Below are 25,482 nucleotides of genomic sequence, written 5' to 3'. Positions count from 1 at the left end.
GGATGGAGTGGGTGTGATGGATGGATGGATGGATGGATGGATGGCTGGATAGATGGAGTGGGTGTGATGGATGGAGTGGATGGATGGATGAGTGGGTGTGATGGATGGATGGAGTGGGTGTGATGGATGGATGGATGGATGGATGGATTGGGGTGGGTGTGATGGATGGATGGATGGATGGATGGATGGATTGGGGTGGGTGTGATGGATGGATGGATGGATGGATGGATGGATTGGGGTGGGTGTGATGGATGGATGGATGGAGTGGGTGTGGTGGATGGATGGATGGGTAGGTGTATTGGATGGATGGATGGATGGATGGATGGATGGATGGATTGGGGTGGGTGTGATGGATGGATGGATGGAGTGGGTGTGGTGGATGGATGGATGGGTAGGTGTATTGGATGGATGGATGGAGTGGGTGTGATGGATGGATGGATGGAGTGGGTGTGATGGATGGATGGAGTGGGTGTGATGATGGAGTAGATGGATGGATGGATGGATGGATAGATGGAGTGGGTGTGATGGATGGATGGATAGATGGAGTGGGTGTGATGGATGGATGGATGGATGGAGTGGGTGTGATGGATGGATGGATGGATGCAGTGGGTGTATTGGATGGATGGGTGGATGGATGGAGTGGGTATATTGGATGGATGGATGGATGGATGGATGGAGTGGGTATATTGGATGGATGGATGGATGGAGTGTATTGGATGGATGGATGGATGGAGTGTATTGGATGGATGGATGGATGGATGGATGGAGTGGGTGTATTGGATGGATGCAGTGGGTGTATTGGATGTAAGGGTGGATTTCGTGTGAACCTCCCAGCAGTCCTTTCAAGGAATGGCTTTACATTTTGGTGAAAATCCAACATTTGGTCTGTGGCCAAGTGTTTGATCTGGACTTGATCTGCACTTTGGTCCCTTTTCCCAAGTCGGAATGTGAGGCAGGGATAGAAAAGAATGAACCGGGAAGCTGCAGTGGCTGGAGGGCAGACAGTGGAGTGCCCACCCTGAAAGTTTAACAAGCCACGTCTTTTCACATGAAGTCCAAAAGCGGAAGCTGAAGTTCCCTGTGGACTTGATCTGCAGCTTTACCGTCCTCCTGATGTTTACAGTCCACCTGCCAAGTATACTCTACATCCTGCGCACTGCCAAGAATGTGAACAATGCAGCGACGCCACTGCTGCTTGTCAGTGTCTGCTTGTACTCGTCGGTGCGGTGGCGGCAGCGGCATGTTGGCTTCTGTACGTGTTGCGTATCGTACACCATCAGGACTTGAAATGAAATGCCTGAATTTGCCACAATAATCCCGTCATGCTTGGAAAAGGAACACAAAGCTAAAAATCCCACTTGGAAGCTCTGCCATGTGTGCCGTAGAGCAGAAAAAAGCTTCCTGCCTAAAGGGGTATGATCAGTCAAGGTTGCTGAAATTTTTATCAAATTCGCACGCGGCAATTTGCTGCCGACACAGGCAGGAAGTAAACAGGAAGTTTAGCAGAGAGCCATTTTGAAGTAATATAGCCAAAATTCAGACGTGAATGGAGTGAGGTTCCACTAGCATGCTAAATTAGTGCATTAGCATATTTGATTTTTTTTGTTGTTGTTTTTTTTACCAAGCTGGTGCCACATGTTGACATATTATGGGTTTATTTGTTACACTTCACTTGTGCATTGAAACGGATTAGCTCTGAGCCTCAGGGTTGTGTTCCATCATTCCTGCTTATTTTAACCTGGATTTTTAAATATTTATATTATAATAGATAATATAATCATGTAGAAAATACGTCGTAATATTTTATTTTCAACCATGCTTTTTCTTTTATGAAATATTTATAAAATAGTAATTAATATTTTTATTTTGTAACATATTAATATTTATAAAATAAGTATAAATATTATACTTATAAATAATAATTAAATAAATAAATATTAAATAAATATTATATATAATATTTATATATTATATTATATATAATATTTATATAATATATATAATTAATATATCATTAAATAAATATTATTAAATGTTATATGTATATTGATATTCTAAAAAAAATATATAATAACTATTATATAATATATATAATATTAATATTATAAAATATATATATAATAATTATTATATAATATATAATATATAATATTAATATAATAAAATATATATATATATATAACAATATATAATGTAATAATAATTATATAATATATGTAATAATATATAATATTTATTAATGACATTGATATTTTATAATTAATTATTATTAATAACGTGAGCATGTTTTCTAAATAATGTAACTTCAATATTGACAGTATTTAGAACACAAATATTATTATTTAATAACATATTTTCTTAACTATTCTCTGTTTTTTGGAGGTATTTGAAAATAATACTTCATATTAAATATAGACCTGAGAGAGGCTTTATTGATCCATTTATTTATTGATTTATTGAAGGTGTATTATTGCTTGGTTACAGCAGCGCAAATGAATACGATACGATACTAATACGATACGTGCGATATGAATAACATAATAACATATTCACATGGATTGGATGTTCACTGTGGGAACGGAACTGGAGGAGCCTGTTGGAAAAAGAGCCTCGCTGTGTCGTCCATTACGGAAAGCAGTTTATCCAGTGTCTGGTCTCGAACTGTTGCGTTGCAGTCCGCTCATACCCATCATGCTGTTGTCCACGTGTTCTCCCAAATCCTGTACTCGGGAGTGTTAAATGTATTATTCATGTTCCCTATTGGGCGGCACGGTGGTCTAGGGGTTAGCGCACAGACCTCACAGCTAGGAGACCAGCGTTCAATTCCACCCTCGGGCATCTCTGTGTGGAGTTTGCATGTTCTCCCCGTGCATGCGTGGGTTTTCTCCGGGTACTCCGGTTTCCTCCCACATTCCAAAAACATGCTAGGTTAATTAGCGACTCCAAATTGTCCATAGGTATGAATGTGAGTGTGAATGGTTGTTTGTCTATATGTGCCCTGTGATTGGCTGGCTGGCCACCAGTCCAGGGTGTACCCCGCCTCTCGCCCGAAGACAGCTGGGATAGGCTCCAGCACCCCCCGCGACCCTCATGAGGAAAAAGCGGTAGAAAATGAATGAATGAATGAATGTTCCCGATTGGGAATCCTCCTTAACTCCTGGCACGTCTGTCAGCGCTTCACTTTCCAAAGGCATTGAGTCTTTATTAAGACCGGAGCCAACGTGTCATATCTGTTATTTATACATGTCGCCGAAAGCCTCATGGGGACGGAGTGTTCCAACTGCTGTTGTCTTTTTATCAAACACACACACACACACAAAAATGGAGCTGGCTTGCCTTTGTCGGCGCTCTCGGTCTCCCAAGGCTGTGAAATAATTACGCTAATCTAAAACACATCTGCCGCCCGTTACGTGCTGCGTGTAACCGTGTTTATGTTTGACATCCATCAGGTGACGCCGCTACACGGACGCCGCTGGTGAACGGTGAGTGTTTGTTCCCCCTTTTCACACGCAATTAATGCCGTTTTAATGTTGACGCATTCGTTATTATGTGCAGCCACTCTGGGCCCTCCCGGTGCGTCTCCGACCCCCCGCAGGATTTCGTGCTTCGTCCACATTAACACCCGCATCGTCGGGGGACACCAAGTACGAGGAACAGATGGCAGCTGGGTCGTGAGCATCCAGCGAGAGTAAGATACCCTCGCAGGGATTCTTCTTTTTTTTTTTTTTTTTATTATTATATTTGCTGCTTCAAAAGACATTTGATGATGACGAGGTTTGCTTTGCTCCAGAAAGATTCATCTATGCGGAGGGTCTTTGATCCGGGAAAGCTGGGTGTTGACGGACCAGCAGTGCTTCACGTCCTGGTAAGGCTTTGACGTAGGGGCCCTTATTGGTGGTATTGACACTGGAAACGTAGACTCAGCCTCGGACTTTATCCTTGAGACCGTTGTCTGGATTCCTTCACTTCCTACATTTATACCTGAGATGCACAATATCGATTTTTCAGACCGATACCGACAACCGTTTCGAATGGTAATGGTTTAATTTCATTTGAACATGCATCAGATTACAATTGAATGCATCCCATAATCAGTTCACAGTTCCACATGTCCAAAAGGAGTAGGAAGAAGCAAAGCTTATTAAATCCTACCCCTCCATCTGGTACTTTTACAATCAGTAACTGTTACATTTGTTCACTTCCTGCTTTCCTAATATAGTTTAAGTTTTGTTTTTTTTTACTTCAAAAAAAATGTGTTCACTTCCTGCTTTCCTAATAGTTTATTTTTTTTACTTAAAAAAAATTTGTTCACTTCCTGCTTTCCTAATATAGTAAAAAAAAATAAACTTTAAAAAAAAATTGTCATTCACTTCCTGCTTTCCTAATATAGTTTAATTTATTTTTTTTGTATTTTTTACTTTTTTATAAAAAAATATTTTTCATTCACTTCCTGCTTTCCTAATATAGTTTAATTTATTTTGTAGCTAAAAAAAATGTGTTCACTTCCTGCTTTCCTAATAGAGTAAAAAAAAATTACTTTAAAAAAATTTGTCATTCACTTCCTGCTTTCCTAATATAGTTTAATTTATTATTTTTTTATTTTTTACTTTTTTATAATAAAAATATTTTTCATTCACTTCCTGCTTTCCTAATAGAGTAAAAAAAATTCACTTAAAAAAAATTGTCATTCACTTCCTGCTTTCCTAATATAGTTTAATTAATTTTTTTGTATTTTTTACTTTTTTATAAAAAAAATATTTTTCATTCACTTCCTGCTTTCCTAATATAGTTTAATTTAATTTTTAGTTTAAATTTTTTTTTGTTCACTTCCTGCTTTCCTAATATACTTAAAAAACTTTTTTACTTTTTTAAAAATACATATTTTTCATTCACTTCCTGCTTTCCTAATATAGTTTAATTTATTTATTTTTATTTTTTACTTTTTTATAAAAAATATATTTTTCATTCACTTCCTGCTTTCCTAATAAAGTTTAATTTATTTTTTACTTTAAAATTTTTTTGCTCACTTCCTGCTTTCCTAATATAGTTTAATTTATTATTTTTTTGTCACATACCGAAGTACGAGGTGATATGAGCATCCGATGACATAATGGGTACCATAGTAAGTGTCAATATAGTGATATATATATATATTCTAAAATATGATTCCAAATATTGTCCCAAATCCCTTATCCGTTGTACGTGTGGAGAAGTTCATTGTTCCCTCCTTTTGGCTTAAAGTTAAACAGAAGGAAAGCACATAGTCATGTTCCATCCTAATCCATTGACTGTCCTTCATTAGCGTTCCAGACCTGAAGGACTACAGCGTCCAGGTGGGTCTGCACCACCTCAACGAGTCCTCCCGCCATCCCAGACTCGGAATTTCCCGCCTCATCTGCGGACCGGAGGGATCCAACTTGGTCATGCTGAAACTGTCGGAGTGAGTACACACCGAAATCTCGAAGTTGTAGAATTTATTCGCCTGGGATGAATCACGTCTTGATGTCTCCGCAGCCCCGCCCCCGTGTCGGAGGGCGCGTCCACCATTCATCTTCCCGTAAAAGAATGTCACATCGCCGTGGGCACAAACTGCACCATGTACGGATGGGGGGAAACCAAAAGTACTGAGCGCTTTGTTTTGTTTCACACATTTTTTAATTCCAACCAAAGAAGAGCTTGACCACAGCCACGCTTGTTTGTGTTTTTTGCGTGCAGACACGGGACATGACGAGGCCATGAACCGTGTGACCATGCCCATGGTGGATGGGGACATGTGCTCGCGAATCAAGGGGGACGCCGGAGACAGCAGGATATGCGCCGGAGGACGGAGAGGAGAAGGCGTTTGTGATGTAAGGCCGAAAAGTTCATTCTGTAGAAGACTGCTGGGCCAAAATTATTATTAGTAGTATTATTATTATTAGTAGTAGTAGTATTCATTCATTCATTCATTTTCTACTGCTGGAGCCTATCCCAGCTGTCTTCAGGTGAGAGGCGGGGTACACCCTGGACTGGTGGCCAGCCAATCACAGGGCACATATAGACAAACTAGTATTCATAGTATTCAGTAATTATCATTATTACTGTGTTAATTTTGATTATTATGACTTATTAACAAATTAGTCCTTGAATGAAATGAATGAGGGCTGCGCGGTGGTCGAGTGGTTAGCACACGGACCTCACAGCTAGGAGACCCGGGGTTCAATTCCACCCTCAGCCATCTCTGTGTGGAGTTTGCATGTTCTCCCCGTGCATGCGTGCCTAGAATTTATTTTTACAGTGGGATAGAGTCATGTGACCTGGCGTTAGCATCATTTACCTTTACAGTGGGATAGTCATGTGACCTGCCGTTAGCATCATTTACCTTTACAGTGGGATAGAGTCATGTGACCTGGCGTTAGCATCATTTACCTTTACAGTGGGATAGTCATGTGACCTGGCGTTAGCATCATTTACCTTTACAGTGGGATAGTCATGTGACCTGGCGTTAGCATCATTTACCTTTACAGTGGGATAGTCATGTGACCTGGCGTTAGCATCATTTACCTCTGCATTGGGATAGTCATGTGACCTGGTGTTAGCATCATTTACCTGCATGCGTGTTTTTTTTCCGGGTATTCCGGTTTCCTCCCACATTCCAAAAACATGCTAGGTTAATTAGCGACTCCAAATTGTCCATAGGTATGAATGTGAGTGTGAATGGTTGTTTGTCTATATGTGCCCTGTGACTGGCTGGCCACCAGTCCAGGGTGCACCCGCAACCCAAAGAAGTCACCCTAACTTCCTGTTTCTGGTGGGTTTTTCCAGAAAGACTACGGCGGTCCGCTAGTTTGCCAGGAACACGAACGTAAAGTCATCGTGGGCGTTAGCATACAGCGGACCAAGTGCGCCTCGTCGCGGCCGGCGCTCTTCGTCAACGTGGCCTACTACTCGGAGTGGATATACAAGGTGTTCAAGCTGTACCCCGGCCCCGACACGAACTGACAGCGGGGGCGGGGTTGGGGGCGGAGCAACGTGCCTTCAGGGAAATGGAATTTGCCAATGAAGACTGATGAAGCCATGAAGTATTATCTCCTGGAATATACTTGAATACCGAGTAGCATGACTACAAGGATCCTAGAATGTGCCTCCTCCTCCGTCCGCCCCTTTTGCCCCCTCGCGAGGTTCTTGTGTTTGCGGCATAAGAGAGTGAAGGTCCGTGCCAAGGACAACATGGCGGTTGGATCTCGAAGCGAAGCCCCTGGTGGGTTGTGTTTGTGGTCACCAGGACATTTGTCTCCATGCTTGGTCCATCCCGATGAACGTCCCGTGTTGACTTTATGGGTCTTATAGATCTGGAGGCTTCTTCTTCCTCCTTCCGCTAATATCGGATTGGGAAAGAGCGCTCGTGCTATTTATTTCCTTCTCACGTCCACCCTGAGGAGCAGCCCTGCAACATCTAATCCATATGCAAATCAGAATGGACATAAAACAGCGGCTATGATGGCGTGCACTACCTGGCTGCAACCAGCGGGGGCGCTGTTGTCACATTTGATAGCAATGCAAATATTTATAAGTCTCTTTTTCATGGAACGGTCATACATTCTATCATATACAGGATCATCATATTATATACAGGATCTTTGATGAGTAGCAGGTCCCTAACAGCACAGCACTCCTGTCCCATAGAGGATCTTTGACTAGTAGTCAGTCCCAACAAACAGCAAAATGCTCCTGTCATATCAAGGATCTTTGAAGATTAATCGTTCCTTAAAAACAGCCAAGCACTCCTGTCCCATAGAAGATCTTTGACTAGCAGCAGGTCCCTAAAAACAGCAGAGCTGTCATGTTATAAAGTCAATATCTAACTAATAGTCAGTCCCAACAAACAGCAAAACCCTCCTGTCATTTCAAGGATCTTTGAAGATCAGACGTTCCTTAAAAACAGCCAAGCACTCCTGTCCCATAAAGGATCTTTGACCAAAAACAGCAGAGCTCTCCTGTTATAAAGTCAATCGTCCCAACAAACAGCAAAATGCTCCTGTCATATCAAGGATCTTTGAAGTTCAGTCGTTCCTTAAAAACAGTCAAGCACTCCTGTCGCATAGAGGATCTTTGACTAGCAGTAGGTCCCTAAAAACAGCAGAGCTCTCCTGTTATAAAGTCAATCTCTAACTAGTAGTTGATCCCAACAAACAGCAAGATGCTCCTGTCATATCAAGGATCTTTGAAGATCAGTCGTTCCTTAAAAACAGCCGAGCACTCCTGTCCCATAGAGGATCTTTGACTAAAAACTGCAGAGCTGTCTTGTTATAAAGTCAATCGTCCCAACAAACAGCAAAATGCTCCTGCCATATCAAGGATCTTTGAAGATCAGTCGTTCCTTAAAAACAGCCGAGCCCTCCTGTCATATAGAGGATCTTTGACTAGCAGCAGGTCCCTAAAACAGCAGAGCTCTCCTGTTATAAATTCAATTTCTAACTAGTAGTCGATCCCAACAAACAGCCAAACGCTCCTGTCATATCAAGGATCTTTGGAGATTAGTCGTTCCTTAAAAACAGCCGAGCACTCCTGTCCCATAAAGGATCTTTGACCAAAAACAGCAGAGCTCTCCTGTTATAAAGTCAATCTCTAACTAGTAGTCGGTCCCAACAAACAGCAAAATGCTCCTGTCATATCAAGGATCTTTGAAGATCAGTCGTTCCTTAAAAACAGCCGAGCACTCCTGTCCCATAGAGGATCTTTGACTAAAAACAGCAAAGCTGTCCTGTTATAAAGTCAATCGTCCCAACAAACAGCAAAATGCTCCTGTCATATCAAGGATCTTTGAAGAGCAGTCATTCCTTAACAACAGCCGAGCACTCCTGTCCCATAGAGGATCTTTGACTAGCAGCAGGTACCCAAAAACAGCAGAGCTCTCCTGTTATAAAGTCAATCTCTAACTAGTAGTTGATCCCAACAAACAGCAAAATGCTCCTGTCATATCAAGGATCTTTGAAGATCAGTCGTTCCTTAAAAACAGCCGAGCACTCCTGTCCCATAGAGGATCTTTGACTAAAAACAGCAGAGCTGTCCTGTTATAAAGTCAATCTCTAACTAGTAGTCGATCCCAACAAACAGCAAAATGCCGTCATGTCGATGACACGCTCCTCATGCCAGTTATCAACGGTAAGCGATAAACATAAAGACTGAACATAAATCCACCATGTAAGTATGATGAGTATGATGACTTGTTTTCCTTGACCAGCGTATTGTTTGTCTTTTAATTTATGACTTGACTTGTCTTTATTTATGACTACATTAGCCATAATATATACAAGCATCGGTTGCTGGTCCTTTTCAAAGTCATACGCTGCTTTACGAGTTAAGTATGTGCTTGTTTCCTATTTCCAAATACACAAAAATAACCAAGTAAAAACGATTCCCACTGACTCAATCTAATTTGTTTTTATTGTAAATTGTCAAGCCAATTATGCTTTTATTTTGTGTTCCTTATTTAATTGTAAATAGCCCTGTGTAAATGGTGTAAGTTCTGTAAATAACACAACAATGACTGAATATATTTTTTTATTATGTCAAACTGATCAACGCTGCTATTTTGGGGGATATATATATATATATATATATATATATATATATATATATATATATATATATATATATATATATATATGAATAGATAGATGAGTTTTTGTCATTATTTGTCCAGTGAAATGTTGTAGTCGCTGTATTATTCTGATTTTAATATTAAACAACTCACACCAGCGCAGTGGGATAGAGTCATGTGACCTGCCGTTAGCATCATTTACCTTTACAGTGGGATAGAGTCATGTGACCTGCCGTTAGCATAATTTACCTTTACAGTGGGATAGTCATGTGACTTGGTGTTAGCATCATTTACCTTTGCAGTGGGATAGTCATGTGACCTGGCGTTAGCATCATTTACCTTTACAGTGGGATAGTCATGTGACCTGGAGTTAGCATCATTTACCTTTACAGTTGGATAGTCATGTGACCTGGCGTTAGCATCATTTACCTTTACAGTGGGATAGAGTCATGTGACCTGGAGTTAGCATCATTTACCTTTGCAGTGGAATAGTCATGTGATCTGGTGTTAGCATCATTTACCTTTACAGTGGGATAGTCATGTGACCTGGAGTTAGCATCATTTACCTTTACAGTTGGATAGTCATGTGACCTGGCGTTAGCATCATTTGTCTTGTTTTGCATGCCTATGGTTGGTTTATTAAGGACACAGTCCAATTTCGATCCAGCTAAGCAGTAAACTCCCATGTGACGAGTCATTTACCACCATGGGTACATTATGGTGTCCACTTTTTTTTGCCTTGTCCTTCTTCCAGTGACCTATTATGGACAACCGACTGCACCCATCCAAAATAAGTCAATGCCCGTGTTCTACTCCAGTCATTTTTTTAAAGTGATGGCATGCAGACCAGATATAGAAGGTCATGTTTACATTGTTTTTTTTTTGGAAGCTATATGTTTCCCAGCAGACTCTGTTCTCTTCTGGTTGACATGAACTTCCAAACGCTATATAAAGAAATCCATAGAACCTCAATCAGCTGTGGATTTATGATTTATGCAAAGTAATATCAAATATACTGTAGCTTTAAAAAAAATTAAACCTGTCTACAATTGTTTTTCTATATGCTTTAATTCTTCAAGTGAATTCAAAAGTGAAGGAATCAATGCAGAAAAGTGTCCTTTGTCGCCCTCTGCTGGTCTTCATGCGTCACTGCTGTGCTCCACTGGCGGGCTGCTGGTTTTCTTCCAGGTGGGACACACAGGAGACAAGGGGGACAGAGAAACAAGTCCTGTTTTCTTCTCGTCTCTGCACTGCTGCTGTGTTTGGCGTAATGGTGGACCAGATTCTGGGTCGGATGAGGGGGTCCAGTCTCAGATCTTCCTAAACCCGGAGACAGTATTCCAAAGAAAGATCTGTGACTAGTTTTTTTTACGGTAGCGCCTCAAAAAGCGCAGAGTGAGGACTCCTGTGACTTTGAATACTATTTCACAGTTGGATCTTTGATTATCATTTTCATAGTCAATCCTCAAAAACAGCTCTTTGATCTTTGAAGATCAGTCTTTCTTTAAAAACAGCTGAGCACTCCTGTCCCATAGAGGATCTTTGACTAACAGCAGGTTCCTAAAAACGGCAGAGCTTTTATAAAGTCAATCTCTAACTAGTAGTCGGTCCCAACAAACAGCAAAATGCTCCTGTCACATCAAGGATCTTTGAAGATCAGTCGTTCCTTAAAAACAGCTGAGCACTCCTGTCCCATAGAGGATCTTTGACTAAAAACAGCAGAGCTTTTATAAAGTCAATCTCTAACTAGTAGTCGGTCCCAACAAACAGCAAAATGCTCCTGTCATATCAAGGATCTTTGAAGATCAGTTGTTCCTTAAAAACAGCCGAGCACTCTTGTTCCATAGAGGATCTTTGACTATCAGCAGGTCCCTAAAAACAGCAGAGATTTTATAAAGTTAATCTCTAACTAGTAGTCGGTCCCAAAAAACAGCAAAATGCTCCTGTCATATCAAGGATCTTTGAAGATCAGTCATTCCTTAAAAACAGCTGAGCACCCCTGTTCCATAGAGGATCTTTGACTAGCAGCAGGTCCCTAAAAAGAGCAGAGCTCTCCTGTTGTAAAGTCAATCTCTAACTAGTAGTTGGTACCAAAAAACAGCAAAATGCTCCTGTCATATCAAGGATCTTTGAACATCAGTTGTTCTTTAAAAACAGCCAAGCACTCTTGTTCCATAGAGGATCTTTGACTAGCAGCAGGTCCCTAAAAACAGCAGAGCTCTCCTGTTATAAAGTCAATTTCTAACTAGAAGTTGGTACCAAAAAACAGCAAAATGCTCCTGTCATATTAAGGATCTTTGAAGATCAGTCGTTCCTTAAAAACAGCCGAGCACCCCTGTCCCATAAAGGATCTTTGACTAAAAACAGCAGAGCTGTCCTATTATGAAGTCAATCTCTAACTAGTAGTCGGTCCCAAAAAACAGCAAAATGCTCCTGTCATATCAAGGATCTTTGAAGATCAGTCGTTCCTTAAAAACAGCCGAGCACTCTTGTCCCATAGAGGATCTTTGACTAAAAACAGCAGAGCTTTTATAAAGTCAATCTCTAACTAGTAGTCGGTCCCAAAAAACAGCAAAATGCTCCTGTCATATCAAGGATCTTTGAAGATCAGTCGTTCCTTATAAACAGCAGAGTACTCCTGTTCCATAGAGGATCTTTGACTAAAAACAGCAGAGCTTTTATAAAGTCAATCTCTAACTAGTAGTCGGTCCCAAAAAACAGCAAAATGCTCCTGTCATATCAAGGATCTTTGAAGATCAGTCGTTCCGTATAAACAGCAGAGCACTCCTGTTCCATAGAGGATCTTTGACTAGCAGCAGGTCCCTAAAAACAGCAGAGCTTTTATAAAGTAAATTTCTAACTAGTTGTCAGTCCCAAAAAACAGCAAAATGCTCCTGTCATATCAAGAATCTTTGAACATCAGTTGTTCCTTAAAAACAGTCGAGCACTCTTGTTCCATAGAGGATCTTTGACTAGCAGCAGGTCCCTAAAAACAGCAGAGCTCTCCTGTTATAAAGTCAATTTCTAACTAGTAGTCGGTCCCAACAAACAGCAAAATGCTCCTGTCATATAAAGGATCTTTGAAGTTCAGTCGTTCCTTAAAAACAGCTGACCACTCCTGTTACGTCGATCCAGCTAAGCAGTAAACTCAAAAGTCCTCAAAAACAGCAGAGTGTGCCTAATGGAGAATATGTGAGTATTTATTTGTAGTATTTAGTATTTTTAGTATGTTTTACTATTACTTTACTATTACTTCAGTCATGCATGGGACAAACCTCTGCAGCCTTTGAGGGACGTCACGTGGGACATTCCAGAGGGATCACAGCCTACATGGGATTCTCCATTAGGGAACGTCATATGGAATGGTCTGTAGGCCACTCCAGAAGGATCACAGCCCACAAGAGATGGTCCGGTGTCCTGCCATGGATGGCTGTGAGAAGCTGTGAAGGACAAAAATATGTGAGTATTATGAAAAGTCGTTCCAGATACTCCGTAGTAAGTACTCACTACTTTGTTGGATTTCCCGTCTCCACCTGGCCCGCCTGTTTGAGAACCACACCTTTTGAAGACACCACCAGGAAGTTACACAGGAGAAAGAAAAGATGGAATCATCTCATAAGAGGTTTGGACTACTTTGATGGTGTCTTCTGGAAGATGGATCTCTTTGGAGAGCTTCTCCCGGGTGTACAGGTCCACGTACTGACTTTGGGAGAACTCTGATCCGTGAAGGAAGTAATATTAAGGTGAGAAGTTCTGGTTTCTTTTATTAACATTGCAAGTCACCTTTCTCCAAGATGTTCATCTGCTCCTCAGTGAAGCTGGTCCTAGATCTCTGAGGGACGCCTTTTATCTCCATGGACGTGCTGGAGAAACCTAATGGAGTCACAATATTAGGTACATCTCATCCTCAGAACCGACATAGAGGATCTTTGCCGAGCAGTAGGTCCTCCAAAGTAGGATCATTGATCAGTGTTTTTCCTGTTGGTCCTCAAAAACAGCAGAGCACTAGATCAGGCCCTCAAAAACAGCACCGTAGTCATGTTATATAGAGGATCTTTGATTAATATTTTTACAATAGGTCTTCAAAAACAGCAGTCATCCTCATACAGAGGAGAGGATATTTGACCAGGTCCTCAAAAACAGCTGATCACTTCTGTTATGTAGAGGATCTTTGATGAACGTGTTGACAATCAGTCTTCAAAAACAGCAGTAGTACTCTCATACAGAGTATCTTGCGTTTTTGCTGTGGGCCCTCAAAACAGCAGAACTGTCAAATAGAGGATCTTTGACTACATTTGTACAGTACGTCTTCAAAAACAGCAGATAAATAATTTCATATAATAATCTTTAATCCTTGAATAACATTTTAGATTAGGCCCTCAAAAACAGCAGAGTACTCATGTCATATAGAGGATCTTTGATTCACATTTTTACAGTACGTCTTCAAAAACAGCAGATAAATATTTTCATATTATAATCTTTGGATAACATTTTAGATTAGGCCCTCAAAAACAGCACCGCAATCATGTCCGAGAGAGGATCTTTGATTAACATTCTTACAGTAGGTCGTCAAAAACAGCAGTCATCCTCATACAGAGGATCTTTGACCAGTGTTTTTACCCCAGGTCCTCGAAAACAGTGGAGCACTCCTGTCATATGGAGGATCTTTGACAAACATTTTTACATTAGGTCCTCAAAAATAGCAGATGAATCATTTCATATTGATAATCTTTAATCATTGAATAAGATTTAGGTCTACAAAAACATCAGAGTGCTCCTGTCAAATAGAGGATCTTTGACTAAATTTTCACAGTGCATCTTCAAAAACAGCAGATAAATAATTTCATATTATAATCTTTCATCTTTGAATAACATTTTAGATTAGGTCCTCAAAAAGTAGTCATGTCATATAGAGGATCTTTGATGAAGATTTTTTACATTAGGTCTTCAAAAACAGCAGTCATCCTCATACAGAGGATCTTTGACCAGTGTTTTTACCACAGGTCCTCAAAAACAGTGGAGCACTCCTGTCATATGGAGGATCTTTGACGAACATTTTTTACATTAGGTCCTCAAAAATAGCAGATGAATCATTTGATAATCTTTAATCATTGAATAAGATTTAGGTCTGTAAAAACATCGGAGTGCTCCTGTTAAATAGAGGATCTTTGACTACATTTTCACAGTACGTCTTCAAAAACAGCAGATAAATAATTTCATATTATAATCTTCCATCTTTGAATAACATTTTAGATTAGGCCCTCAAAAAGTAGTCATATCATATAGAGGATCTTTGATTAACATTCTTACAGTAGGTCTTCAAAAACAGCAATCATCCTCATATAGAGGATCTTTGACCAGTGTTTTTACTCCAGGTCAGTAGGTCCTCAAAAATAGCAGATGAATCATTTCATATTGATCATTTTTAATCGTTGAATAAGATTTAGGTCTGCAAAAACATCAGAGTGCTCCTGTCAAATAGAGGATCTTTGACAGGAGGGCCTGCAGAGGATACCTGCATTTGTAAAAACAGCAGAGCCTTACTGTCTTGACTCCTGCAGGACGCTTTGATGTCCAGCCATGGTGCTTCTTGCTCCAGTGGGATCCGTCTTAAAATGCGATTGATGGAAGACACCTTAAGGACACAGGATGCATGTTAAGTGTCCTTCATCAAAGGAGGCGAGTGCGTCCTTGCGACTTACGCTGGGCACCTTGGAAGCCTTGCAGCTCCTCCTGGCCAGGAGACTTTTCCTAATCTCCCAAGCAAAAATAGACGGATTGTCCCGTTTGTGCTGAGCGATAGCGGCGATGACGGCAGGGGTGAGTAGTCGTGGTCTGCTCCCTCCGATGGTTTTTGGTTGCAGGAGTCCAGTCAGTCTGTAGCGGCTCAGGATCTTACTGACGCAGCCTGTGGACACCTGAAGAGACACTCGCTAAATGAACGTTTATGGTCGATGGGCGCTTTATCATGAAAGGTTTCTACTGCAAAGTACCCTCAGGATCCTGGAAATCTGGCTGGGCCGGACCCCCTCCGAGGCCAGCTCCACCATTTTCCTCCTCTTGGAGTCTGGAAGAGGTCTCCCGTTGAGGAAGATCCCGCCAAGCTGGTTCACATTGCCACCACCTTCTGAAAAACAGTGCAGGACCTCCTTAAAAACAGCACAGTGCTCCTTTCATATGAAGGCTCTTGGACTAGCATTTTGTGGCCTGTCCTCAAAAACTGCAGAGCGCTTCTGTCAAACCAGTAGGTTTTTAAAAACCGTTGCAGTAGGGTTTAAAACAGTTTGAAGATCTTCAACTTGCATTTTTGACCAGAGGATCTTGGACTAGCATTTTGTGGCCCGTCCTCAAAAACTGCAGAGCGCTTCTGTCAAACCAGTAGGTTTTTAAAAACCGTTGCAGTAGGGTTTAAAACAGTTTGAAGATCTTCAACTTGCATTTTTGACCAGAGGATCTTGGACTAGCATTTTGTGGCCCGTCCTCAAAAAACTGCAGAGCGCTTCTGTCAAACCAGTAGGTTTTTAAAAACCGTTGCAGTAGGGTTTAAAACAGTTTGAAGATCTTTAACTTGCATTTTTGACCGGAGGATCTTGGACTAGCATTTTGTGGTCAGTCCTCAAAAACTGATATCTGAAGACTCTTTGGAGTTTTTCCAGTAGGTTTTTAAAAACAGCTGCAAGATCTTTTACTGGGTTCTTAAAAACAGCACAGTGCTCCTTTCATATGAAGGCTCTTGGACTAGCATTTTGTGGCCGGTCCTCAAAAACTGCAGAGCGCCTCTGTCAAACCAGTAGGTTTTTAAAAACCGTTGCAGTAGGGTTTAAAACAGTTTGAAGATCTTCAACTTGCATTTTTGACCAGAGGATCTTGGACTAGCATTTTGTGGTCAGTCCTCAAAAACTCATATGAAGACTCTTTGGAGTTTTTCCAGTAGGTTTTTAAAAACAGCTGCAAGATCTTTTACTGGGTTCTTAAAAACAGCACAGTGCTCCTTTCATATGAAGGCTCTTGGACTAGCATTTTGTGGCCGGTCCTCAAAAACTGCAGAGCGCTTCTGTCAAACCAGTAGGTTTTTAAAAACCGTTGCAGTAGGGTTTAAAACAGTTTGAAGATCTTTAACTTGCATTTTTGACCGGAGGATCTTGGACTAGCATTTTGTGGTCAGTCCTCAAAAACTCATATGAAGACTCTTTGGAGTTTTTCCAGTAGGTTTTTAAAAACAGCTGCAAGATCTTTTACTTGGTTCTTAAAAACAGCACAGTGCTCCTTTCATATGAAGGCTCTTGGACTAGCATTTTGTGGCCGGTCCTCAAAAACTGCAGAGCGCTTCTGTCAAACCAGTAGGTTTTTAAAAACCGTTGCAGTAGGGTTTAAAACAGTTTGAAGATCTTCAACTTGCATTTTTGACCGGAGGATCTTGGACTAGCATTTTGTGGTCAGTCCTCAAAAACTGATATCTGAAGACTCTTTGGAGTTTTTCCAGTAGGTTTTTAAAAACAGCTGCAAGATCTTTTACTGGGTTCTTAAAAACAGCACAGTGCTCCTTTCATATGAAGGCTCTTGGACTAGTATTTTGTGGCCGGTCCTCAAAAACTGCAGAGCGCTTCTGTCAAACCAGTAGGTTTTTAAAAACCGTTGCAGTAGGGTTTAAAACAGTTTGAAGATCTTCAACTTGCATTTTTGACCGGAGGATCTTGGACTAGCATTTTGTGGTCAGTCCTCAAAAACTGATATCTGAAGACTCTTTGGAGTTTTTCCAGTAGGTTTTTAAAAACAGCTGCAAGATCTTTTACTAGGTTCTTAAAAACAGCACAGTGGTCCTTTCATATCAAGGATCTTGGACTAGCATTTTGTGGCCAGTCCTCAAAAACTGCTTCTGTCAAACCAGTAGGTTTTTAAAAACCGCTGTAAGATCTTTTACTGGCATTCTTACAGTGGGTTCTTAAAAACAGCAGAGTGCTTGCGAGTGGCTTCTCCTGTTATATAGTGGATCTTTGACTAGAATTTTTTGTAATAGGTGCTTAAAAACAGCAGCACACTTCTGTCACATATCTTTGACTTGTGTTTTTGCACTCGGTTCTGAAAAATAGCTGGACAATCTTTGATGAGCATTTTTGTAGTAGGTTCTTAAAAATAGCAGACTACTCGTGTGATATAGAGGATCTTTTACCAGTGTTTTGGCAGTAGGGTTAAAAAAACAGTTTGAAGATCTTCTACTTGCATTTTTGACCAGAGGATCTTGGACTAGCATTTTGTGGTCAGTTTTGAGCGCTTCTCTCATGTGAAGGTTTTTAAAAACAGCTGTAAGATCTTTTACTGGGTTCTTAAAAACAGCAGAGCGCTTGCTTCATATAAAGAATCTTTGACTGCACAACCTCCTGTTAAATAGTAGATCTTTGATGAGCATTTTTGCAAAAAAAGTGCTTAAAAACAGCAGCACACTTCTGGCACATATCTTTGACTTTTGTTTTTGCACTCGGTTCTGAAAAATAGCTGGACAATCTTTGGCTAGCATTTTGGGTACTAGGGTTTAAAAACAGTTGGAAGATCTTCAACTTGCATTTTTGACCAGAGGATCTTTGACTAGCATTTTTGCATTAGGTCGTCAAAAACAACGTCGCTGAGCACCCCTGTATATACATGATCTTTGATTTGTACTTTTGCAGTAGGTTATTAAAAACAGCAGAGCGCTCCTGTCATATAGAGGATATTTGACTGGTATTTTTGCATTATGTCTTCAAAAAGTTTGTTTTTGCAGTAGATGCTTAAAAACAGCAGGACGACTCCTGTCATATAGTGGATCTCTGACTTGTGACTTAAGTGTTCGGGTCATCCAGCCTTAAAACAGCAGCACGTTTGCTCGTCTGACTTACAGGATCTTTGTTTTTTTTGCAAAAGATTCTCAAAAACAGCTGCTTATTTACACAAAAGTAACAGCAAAAAAAGAGACAAACTGACCTTGATTTGTCTGCTCAAAACGTGTCCCGCACATTTCCACGTCAACCACAAAGCGGGCGAGTCCAGCTGAGAGCGAGCACACCTTGCTGGGGAAGGCTTCAGGTGATTTGTGGGGAGTGGGGCGTCCCTCTGGGGTCGTTTATAAGCACGGTGACGTTGGAGCCGCCACTGGCAATGTCAATATTGGCTTCAAGAGGGAGGCTTTATATGAGATGATTTGCTTCCCAGTGGCTTTCAAACAAGACAGAATGTCCTTTTTTCCCACTTTGTCTTCTATCACAACTAAATAAGGAGCAATGTGCCCAAAAACAGCTAAAATCGCCGCATTGTTTCGATTTACTTGGATTGACTACTCATGATGAAACTGGACCTCTGACAAGACAACTACTTAATCTATAAATATTCATCATTAAGTATGTTGTTATGGTAATTGATGCTAAATGGATGAGGGCTAGCGTTGAAGCGGAATTGTGTTGTGTGACGTTTGCTGTGATTGTGTGCATTTTGAAGATGGATTCAACCATAACCATAACATATTACTCTGGTATAGTAATGGTTTAATTTCATTTGAACATGCATCAGACTACAATTGAATGCATCACATAATCAGTTCACAGTTCCACATGTCCAAAAAGGAGTAGGAAGAAGCAAAGCTTATTAAATCCTACCCCTCCATCTGGTACTTTTACAATCAGTATCTGTTACATTTGTTCACTTCCTGCTTTCCAAATATAGTTTAATTTATTTTTTTCATCTTTTACTTTTTTTAAAAATGGTTTTTTGTTCACTTCCTGCTTTCCTAATATAGTTTAATTTTAAAATTTAAATATTTTACTTTTAAAAAACATTTTTTTTGTTCACTTCCTGCTTTCCTAATATAGTTATTTTTTTGTCACATACCAAAGTAGGAGGTGATATGAGCATACGATGACATAATGGGTACCATAGTAAGAGTCAATATAGTGATATATATATATAGCACATCATGACTGGTTTAAGACTCTTCATCCTTGTATTTAGCAAATTTATTTTATTTATTAATTTATCTTGTAAATTTTTATAAAAATTTTTTAGTTTTTTTTTTTTTTAATTTTTTTTATTTTTTGTTACGTACCGAAGTACGAGGTGATATGACCATACAATGACGTAATGGGTACCATAGTAAGTGTCAATATAGTGATATATATATATAGGACATCATGACTGGTTGAAGACTCTTCATCCTTGTATTTAGCAAACATCAACTGCTTGTATTGTTTCTTGAATTGGCTCATCGTTGTGCATTGTTTGATTTCCTTACTCAATCCATTCCATAGTTTGATTCCACATACTGAAATGCTATGGCTTTTTAACATACTCCTAACATATAAGTGTTTCAAATTTAATAGTATTTAATAATGAGATTTTCAATAATGATGGATAACGTTTGTAGGAATTAAAGCGTTTTTTCATGGTGCGTTCAAGTACCTCGGAGATGTTTTTCCAAAAGATGCACAGCCAAATGATATATATACACGGTGCGTATTTCTTGCAATTTCCATGGGTGGGTGAGCCTCCAGCCTGCAATGCAGGATGAAGACTCCCTCTTCCATAAAGCAAACACATGCAAATGCGATCGCCATATGGTAAAGTGATTTTGATAAATCATAAATCCATCCCAGAGTGCCTTTATTACGTTGTCTCTCAAACACACCAAGAAGAAACAGGGAGGACGTTCCTCCGGAAAGGACGCATAGGGGGGCACAAAAATCACCCACACAGATGTTGCTTGGGCAGCCCAGCTTATAGATAAAATGTGCAGTAAACGTCCCAAGGGGGGATATTTGACGAGTAAATATTAGTCCATGTGGCTTCAGACAACACAGACGCACGGCGCGGCCTTTGGGTCTGTTTGATGACTAATTGAATATCATTACCGGGCTCCACAAGGCGTCCAATGAGGGCAGGGTATGATTTTAAGATGCCATATGCTCCAAATTATACATTAACCACCGCGGAGTAGACAGCAATACACGATGCGTGCAATCGTGGCGCTCAGACGGTTTGGGTCTCCTTGACGACCAACGCAGCGCGAATATAAACCCCGCCAATCGTGTTTATCACAGTCTGCTCCAAGCTGTCATTGATTTATTATGTTTTACTGCGTGGAGTGCGTGAGTCAAATAACACTAATGTGACCGTGTGTGCTTAAGAACGCGCCACTTGATCTGTGCGTAAATGTCGCTCAGGATCAATTTGGTGCACTCGAAAGTGCTCCGAGATGTCCGCCAAATGTGAAAACGTATGAATAACACAACTCGGGTGGTTTTTGGAGGTGTTTTACGCGTAAATCTACCTTAAATGCGGCGACAAAACGATGGGAAATGTGTTTAAACCATCCGCGTAAAAGCGCACCATTTAAGGTGTGCTGTGCGCAAAGAGGCGCCTGAAGCTGCACCTTTGCTTTCATTGAACAAGCTTAATATATCTTTATTCGTGCGTTGCATTTTCTTTTCATAACAATACGTTCTTCACTTGTGTAATGTGATGCAAATAAAATGTATTTACGTCATTTTTTGGAACATTAATGCTTATTTGTGAATGATTATTCTTATTATTATTATTTGCGTAATTGTTTTGATGTGAGTACGGCAACATGTTTTACTTTGATGTTACATTTTTAACGACAACAATTTCCCACTGAAAAATAATCTTTTAACAAAAAAAATGCCATGTGTTAATATTTCCATATATTTTCAGAAAAGAAAAACATATTTACACCAATAACAATTATAATTAGAAAATCAGGATACAAATCACTGACATAAAAATGTGCTTTTTTTTCTGCCAGTACTGACATATTAAAATAATATATTGCATGTGATTTTATGTATTTATTCACGTATTTATTTGTAAGGTAATGTTTGTTTTGTGTGATTAAAGCAACACTTTTCCACACTGGCATTGCTATATATTATTATTTCTTTACTTCAAAACAACCTCACAAGTCATTTGTTGAAAAAAAATTAAATTCCATGTTTTTCTTTTTCCATAAAAATACAAATAAATAAACCAATTCAAAATAAAACACTTACAAAACATAGAAATATTTAAGATTATTTTTATTTAGGCATTTTTTTAAATAATGGGCTTACATATTAAAATACTATGACATTAAACAAGGCGTATTTTTTAGGTAAAGCTTTCTAAGGCTGACTTTGGACTTACATTTACATCCACCAACTCCTCCTCAGTTTTTTTTTTTATAGAAAATGTATTAAAACATTCAATTTAATAATCGTTGTGATAACTCCTGCTTGGTAAAATGAGAATAATAATTAAAACAAGTCTTAATGATACACAACACGTTTTTTGGGAATATTTTTGGAATATTTTTGGAATATTTGGACAATCTTCCCTGAGTTTCCATGTTCCTTTTACATTTACTAGCATGTGTACCAGTTATAAAATGAAAACAAAGTTAAAAATTAAATGTAACATTTTTGGACGTAATTACATCACACCCAAACAGCCAGACATAAATTAATAATCAGGATAAGAATGAATTTTTCATGATAAAACAATTATTACTTTTATTCTGAGGTGTTATTTGACGTGCTTCTTATCCCACACTCCGTGAACGCAGCATTAGCTGGGGTTATGCTATGCTGACGTGTCTCACATGCTAACCCGGAAGTACTTTTTCACCGCCTCCATTCACTCCCAGTCATTCTGTGGCGGGAAGTGACGTAACGTGTATCTGTCACAGTGTGCTTCCGGTATAAAGTGTGTGTTGACCAGCCTTCAGCCCTTTTCTCCTGGCTTTCTGGAGGAGCACCCACCGGCTCAGTGTTCAAGCTTTTTTTTTGTTATTGCCTCCTCTGCCTTACTTCTCTCTTGCGGCGTCAACTGAACATATAAACCCGGTGGACATGGCATCTGTTTCGGCTCCATCCCAGACAGCCTCGGCTGCCTCTGCACCTCTCCAGAGGGGGATAGTTAAGATGGTAAGTTCCCCCCCTCCTCCCGCATGTGTAGACGTGTGAGTGCTAGTTAGCAGGCTAGCTAGGCGACACCGACACGTATACTTTATTGACATAACATTCAGTCACATTAACGTGACAGCGCATGTTTGTACCTCGTGCATGCTGGCGTCACGAGCAGCATGCCGAGTGAGCCTAATTATTGCTATCACTAGCTAATATTGGCTAGCTCGCTAACAAGCGACATATTTGTGTTTAACGTTCTGAAGTGATTTTAAACTATTGTTTAATACCCAACTTTACAGATATGTACAGATTGTTTTTATATGTAGGTATACGTCAGGGGTGTAGTGGGTTTAAATGAAAGGCTAACTGGCATGGTAGGTAACATGCTAGCAATTAGCTGCAACAGATGTGAGCTTTCCCAGCTAACTAAAATGGGTGGGGGGAGAACTTTGAACTTTTCAACACTTTTCTGCACTTTTCACGACTTCACTCGTTTCCTGCGCCCGAGATCGAGTGCAACACGGCGTGTTAGCCTAGCTGGGGCTAATTAGCATACATGCTGGGACCTTAAAACTCGCTACAAAGCTGCGTATTTCTGTTTTTGTATGTTTTTTTAAGGAATATGTATAAATGCGTAAGTTGCAAATTATAATAGCTTCCAAATGATTATAGCTTCCTATTTCTATTTCCAACCACCCCGTCATCACTCGCTCAATACATGATTACATCACATTAGCATCATTTAAAAAGTGCTTTGGGATGATTACTTTTATCTCCCTCCCATCTTAGATCAACACTGACCCCCCCCTCCTCCCCCATTATATCTGTTTACACAGATTCACACAATGCCAAGGTTGTCACCCTCTTGATACATGGTCGCCATAGCAACAAGCACATCCCGGCGTCTCTCCTCACTATTGTTGCTTTCCCCTCCAGGTCCTATCGGGCTGCGCTATCATCGTCCGGGGTCAGCCTCGAGGTGGTCCGCCCCCGGAGCGTCAGATCAATCTCAGTAACATCCGAGCGGGCGCTATGGCGAGACGAGCGGCTCAGAGCCAGCCGGACACCAAGGACACTCCAGACGAGGTGGGTTGTTTGTTGACGAGCTCATGCTGAAATAATAATAATAATAATATTATGATGACGGTACCATTCGGACATTATTTGGCTTGTTTGGAGTCTGTGTGAAAGAATATGCTAAGTTTTTTTCCTGCTTAATGCTGCCTGTGTTTGTTGTGTGAAAGGGCACACAGTTCAGGCATTGTTCCTTTGCTTGGTTCTGTGTGAAATACTCAACGGATAGATGCCAGCTCTGTGATACGGCAAAATTTACATAAATCCGTGTGAAGGATTCTCCTGCCGATACTGCTTCCTGTTGGATTTACATGGTGCAGTAATCTCCCGCCATGTTGAGTTTTACAGCTCCATGCTATCATGGATTTTTCAAAAATATATGAATTGGTAAACATGCTATTTTGTGTTTATTAGTGTGAAAATATGCATATGTAAGCAGGTTTTTGCCAAATTAAATATTTTTCAAGCGCAAAAATGTCCAAATGAGTTAAAATAAAAAAAAGGCATTTGGAAGACTCATTGAAAGACGTGATCATATGTGGTGTTCTACACTGGTCACTAGGTGTCAGTAATGTTAAATAATCTGACACCAGGTACAAGAATCTCAAACACGGGCGACTGTGAACCCCCCCGACGTAACTTCTTTTCTTCATTTTCTGTGCGAAAGCCACCTAAGCTACTGTGGTAAGATAACATTGTCTCTGTTGTTGCAGCCGTGGGCCTTTCAAGCCAGAGAGTTCCTCAGGAAGAAGCTGATTGGCAAAGAGGTTTGCTTCAATGTGGAGATCAAGACCGCCCTGGGCCGGGAGTACGGCATGATCTACTTGGGGAAAGGCGAGTACGCCCGGGCCTTAAGCGGCAATCATATACACTGCTAAAACACACACACGCTAATGTTAGCCTATGCCAGGGGTCTCAAACTCACTTTACCTGGGGGCCACTGGAGCTAGGGTCTGGGCGAGGCTGGGTCGCATCAGGTTTAAAAAAAAAACAAAAAAAAACGCATTTATTAAAAACTAAAAAATGAATAAACTTTGCTTTGGTTCCGATTTTCTACAAGGAAAGCTCTGATAAAACATTCCACTGTTCTCAAATATCTTACTTCTTATTTTTCTACACAAAATAAGATCAATAATAAAGATAATCAATCAGTAATAAATAAATATAATAATAAAACGGCAAATAATAAAAACTTAAGAAACCACATATAGTTTGTGGGTAGACAAATTATTTTTTTCAGATTAAAATGAACAAAGCATTATTAGAGCCCTGTAGACATGACAAAACACGACTATAGTCACATTTATACTTTTTTTATTTACAACATATTGCGCAACTGCAGGGTCTTGAGACACATGCTAACTCGCAAACTAGAGAGCTAGCGACCTAAACGGTAGCCTTCAAGTTATTTCCTTTAAACTTAAATAGCCAAAACTTACCACTTCCACACGGATAGGGAGGATAACTATTAACAGTTATTTAACCTTTAACATGAAGATTAATGAAATGTAATATTTTTTTCTGGGTACATGATACCATACAGCATCCGTATCAAACTAACATTAAACTTTCATATCAAGGCGGGGGCCTCAAACTAGGGCCGCGTGTTTGAGACCCCTGGCCTACGCTGTTGCTGTGTCTTTGTCCCGGATGAGTCCACAGGCAGTGCCCCTTTTATTTACACAGGAGACCCTTGTACTGTTATTTCTGTTTGAGCGTAAAGTACAGTAAAAATGCATCGGACTTGACTTCTGTTTCTCTTTTTTTTTTTTTTTTTTTTTCTTCCAGATATGAGCGGCGAGAACATTGCCGAGTCTCTGGTAATCGAGGGCCTCGCCACAGTGCGGCGGGAAGGAATCAGAGGGAATAAGTGAGAACCTTTCCCGTTTTAGTGTCTTA

General features: G+C 40.1%; 2 protein-coding genes across 2 annotated transcripts in view; both read left to right on the top strand.

Moving 5' to 3' along the window:
- The window catches only part of LOC131132339 (hepatocyte growth factor-like), a 37,727-nt gene extending 28,153 nt beyond the window's left edge, over positions 1-9,574 (top strand). Inside the window, exons 12-18 of the mRNA XM_058077877.1 lie at positions 3,450-3,482; positions 3,556-3,688; positions 3,791-3,865; positions 5,303-5,440; positions 5,515-5,621; positions 5,716-5,849; positions 6,805-9,574. Coding sequence (XP_057933860.1) covers positions 3,450-3,482; positions 3,556-3,688; positions 3,791-3,865; positions 5,303-5,440; positions 5,515-5,621; positions 5,716-5,849; positions 6,805-6,981 — 797 coding nt within the window. The 3' untranslated portion in view covers positions 6,982-9,574. The remainder of the gene's footprint in view (positions 1-3,449; positions 3,483-3,555; positions 3,689-3,790; positions 3,866-5,302; positions 5,441-5,514; positions 5,622-5,715; positions 5,850-6,804) is intronic.
- A 12,695-nt stretch (positions 9,575-22,269) lies between these two features.
- The window catches only part of snd1 (staphylococcal nuclease and tudor domain containing 1), a 176,080-nt gene continuing 172,867 nt past the window's right edge, over positions 22,270-25,482 (top strand). Inside the window, exons 1-4 of the mRNA XM_058078020.1 lie at positions 22,270-22,527; positions 23,446-23,595; positions 24,297-24,417; positions 25,372-25,453. Of these exons, the coding sequence (XP_057934003.1) occupies positions 22,453-22,527; positions 23,446-23,595; positions 24,297-24,417; positions 25,372-25,453 (428 nt within the window). The 5' untranslated portion in view covers positions 22,270-22,452. The remainder of the gene's footprint in view (positions 22,528-23,445; positions 23,596-24,296; positions 24,418-25,371; positions 25,454-25,482) is intronic.

This window comes from Doryrhamphus excisus, chromosome 7 (assembly GCF_030265055.1).
Source record: "Doryrhamphus excisus isolate RoL2022-K1 chromosome 7, RoL_Dexc_1.0, whole genome shotgun sequence".
NCBI lineage: Eukaryota > Metazoa > Chordata > Actinopteri > Syngnathiformes > Syngnathidae > Doryrhamphus > Doryrhamphus excisus.
The sequence above is the reverse complement of the archived record's forward strand: the minus strand, read 5'-3'. Positions and strand labels throughout refer to the sequence as shown.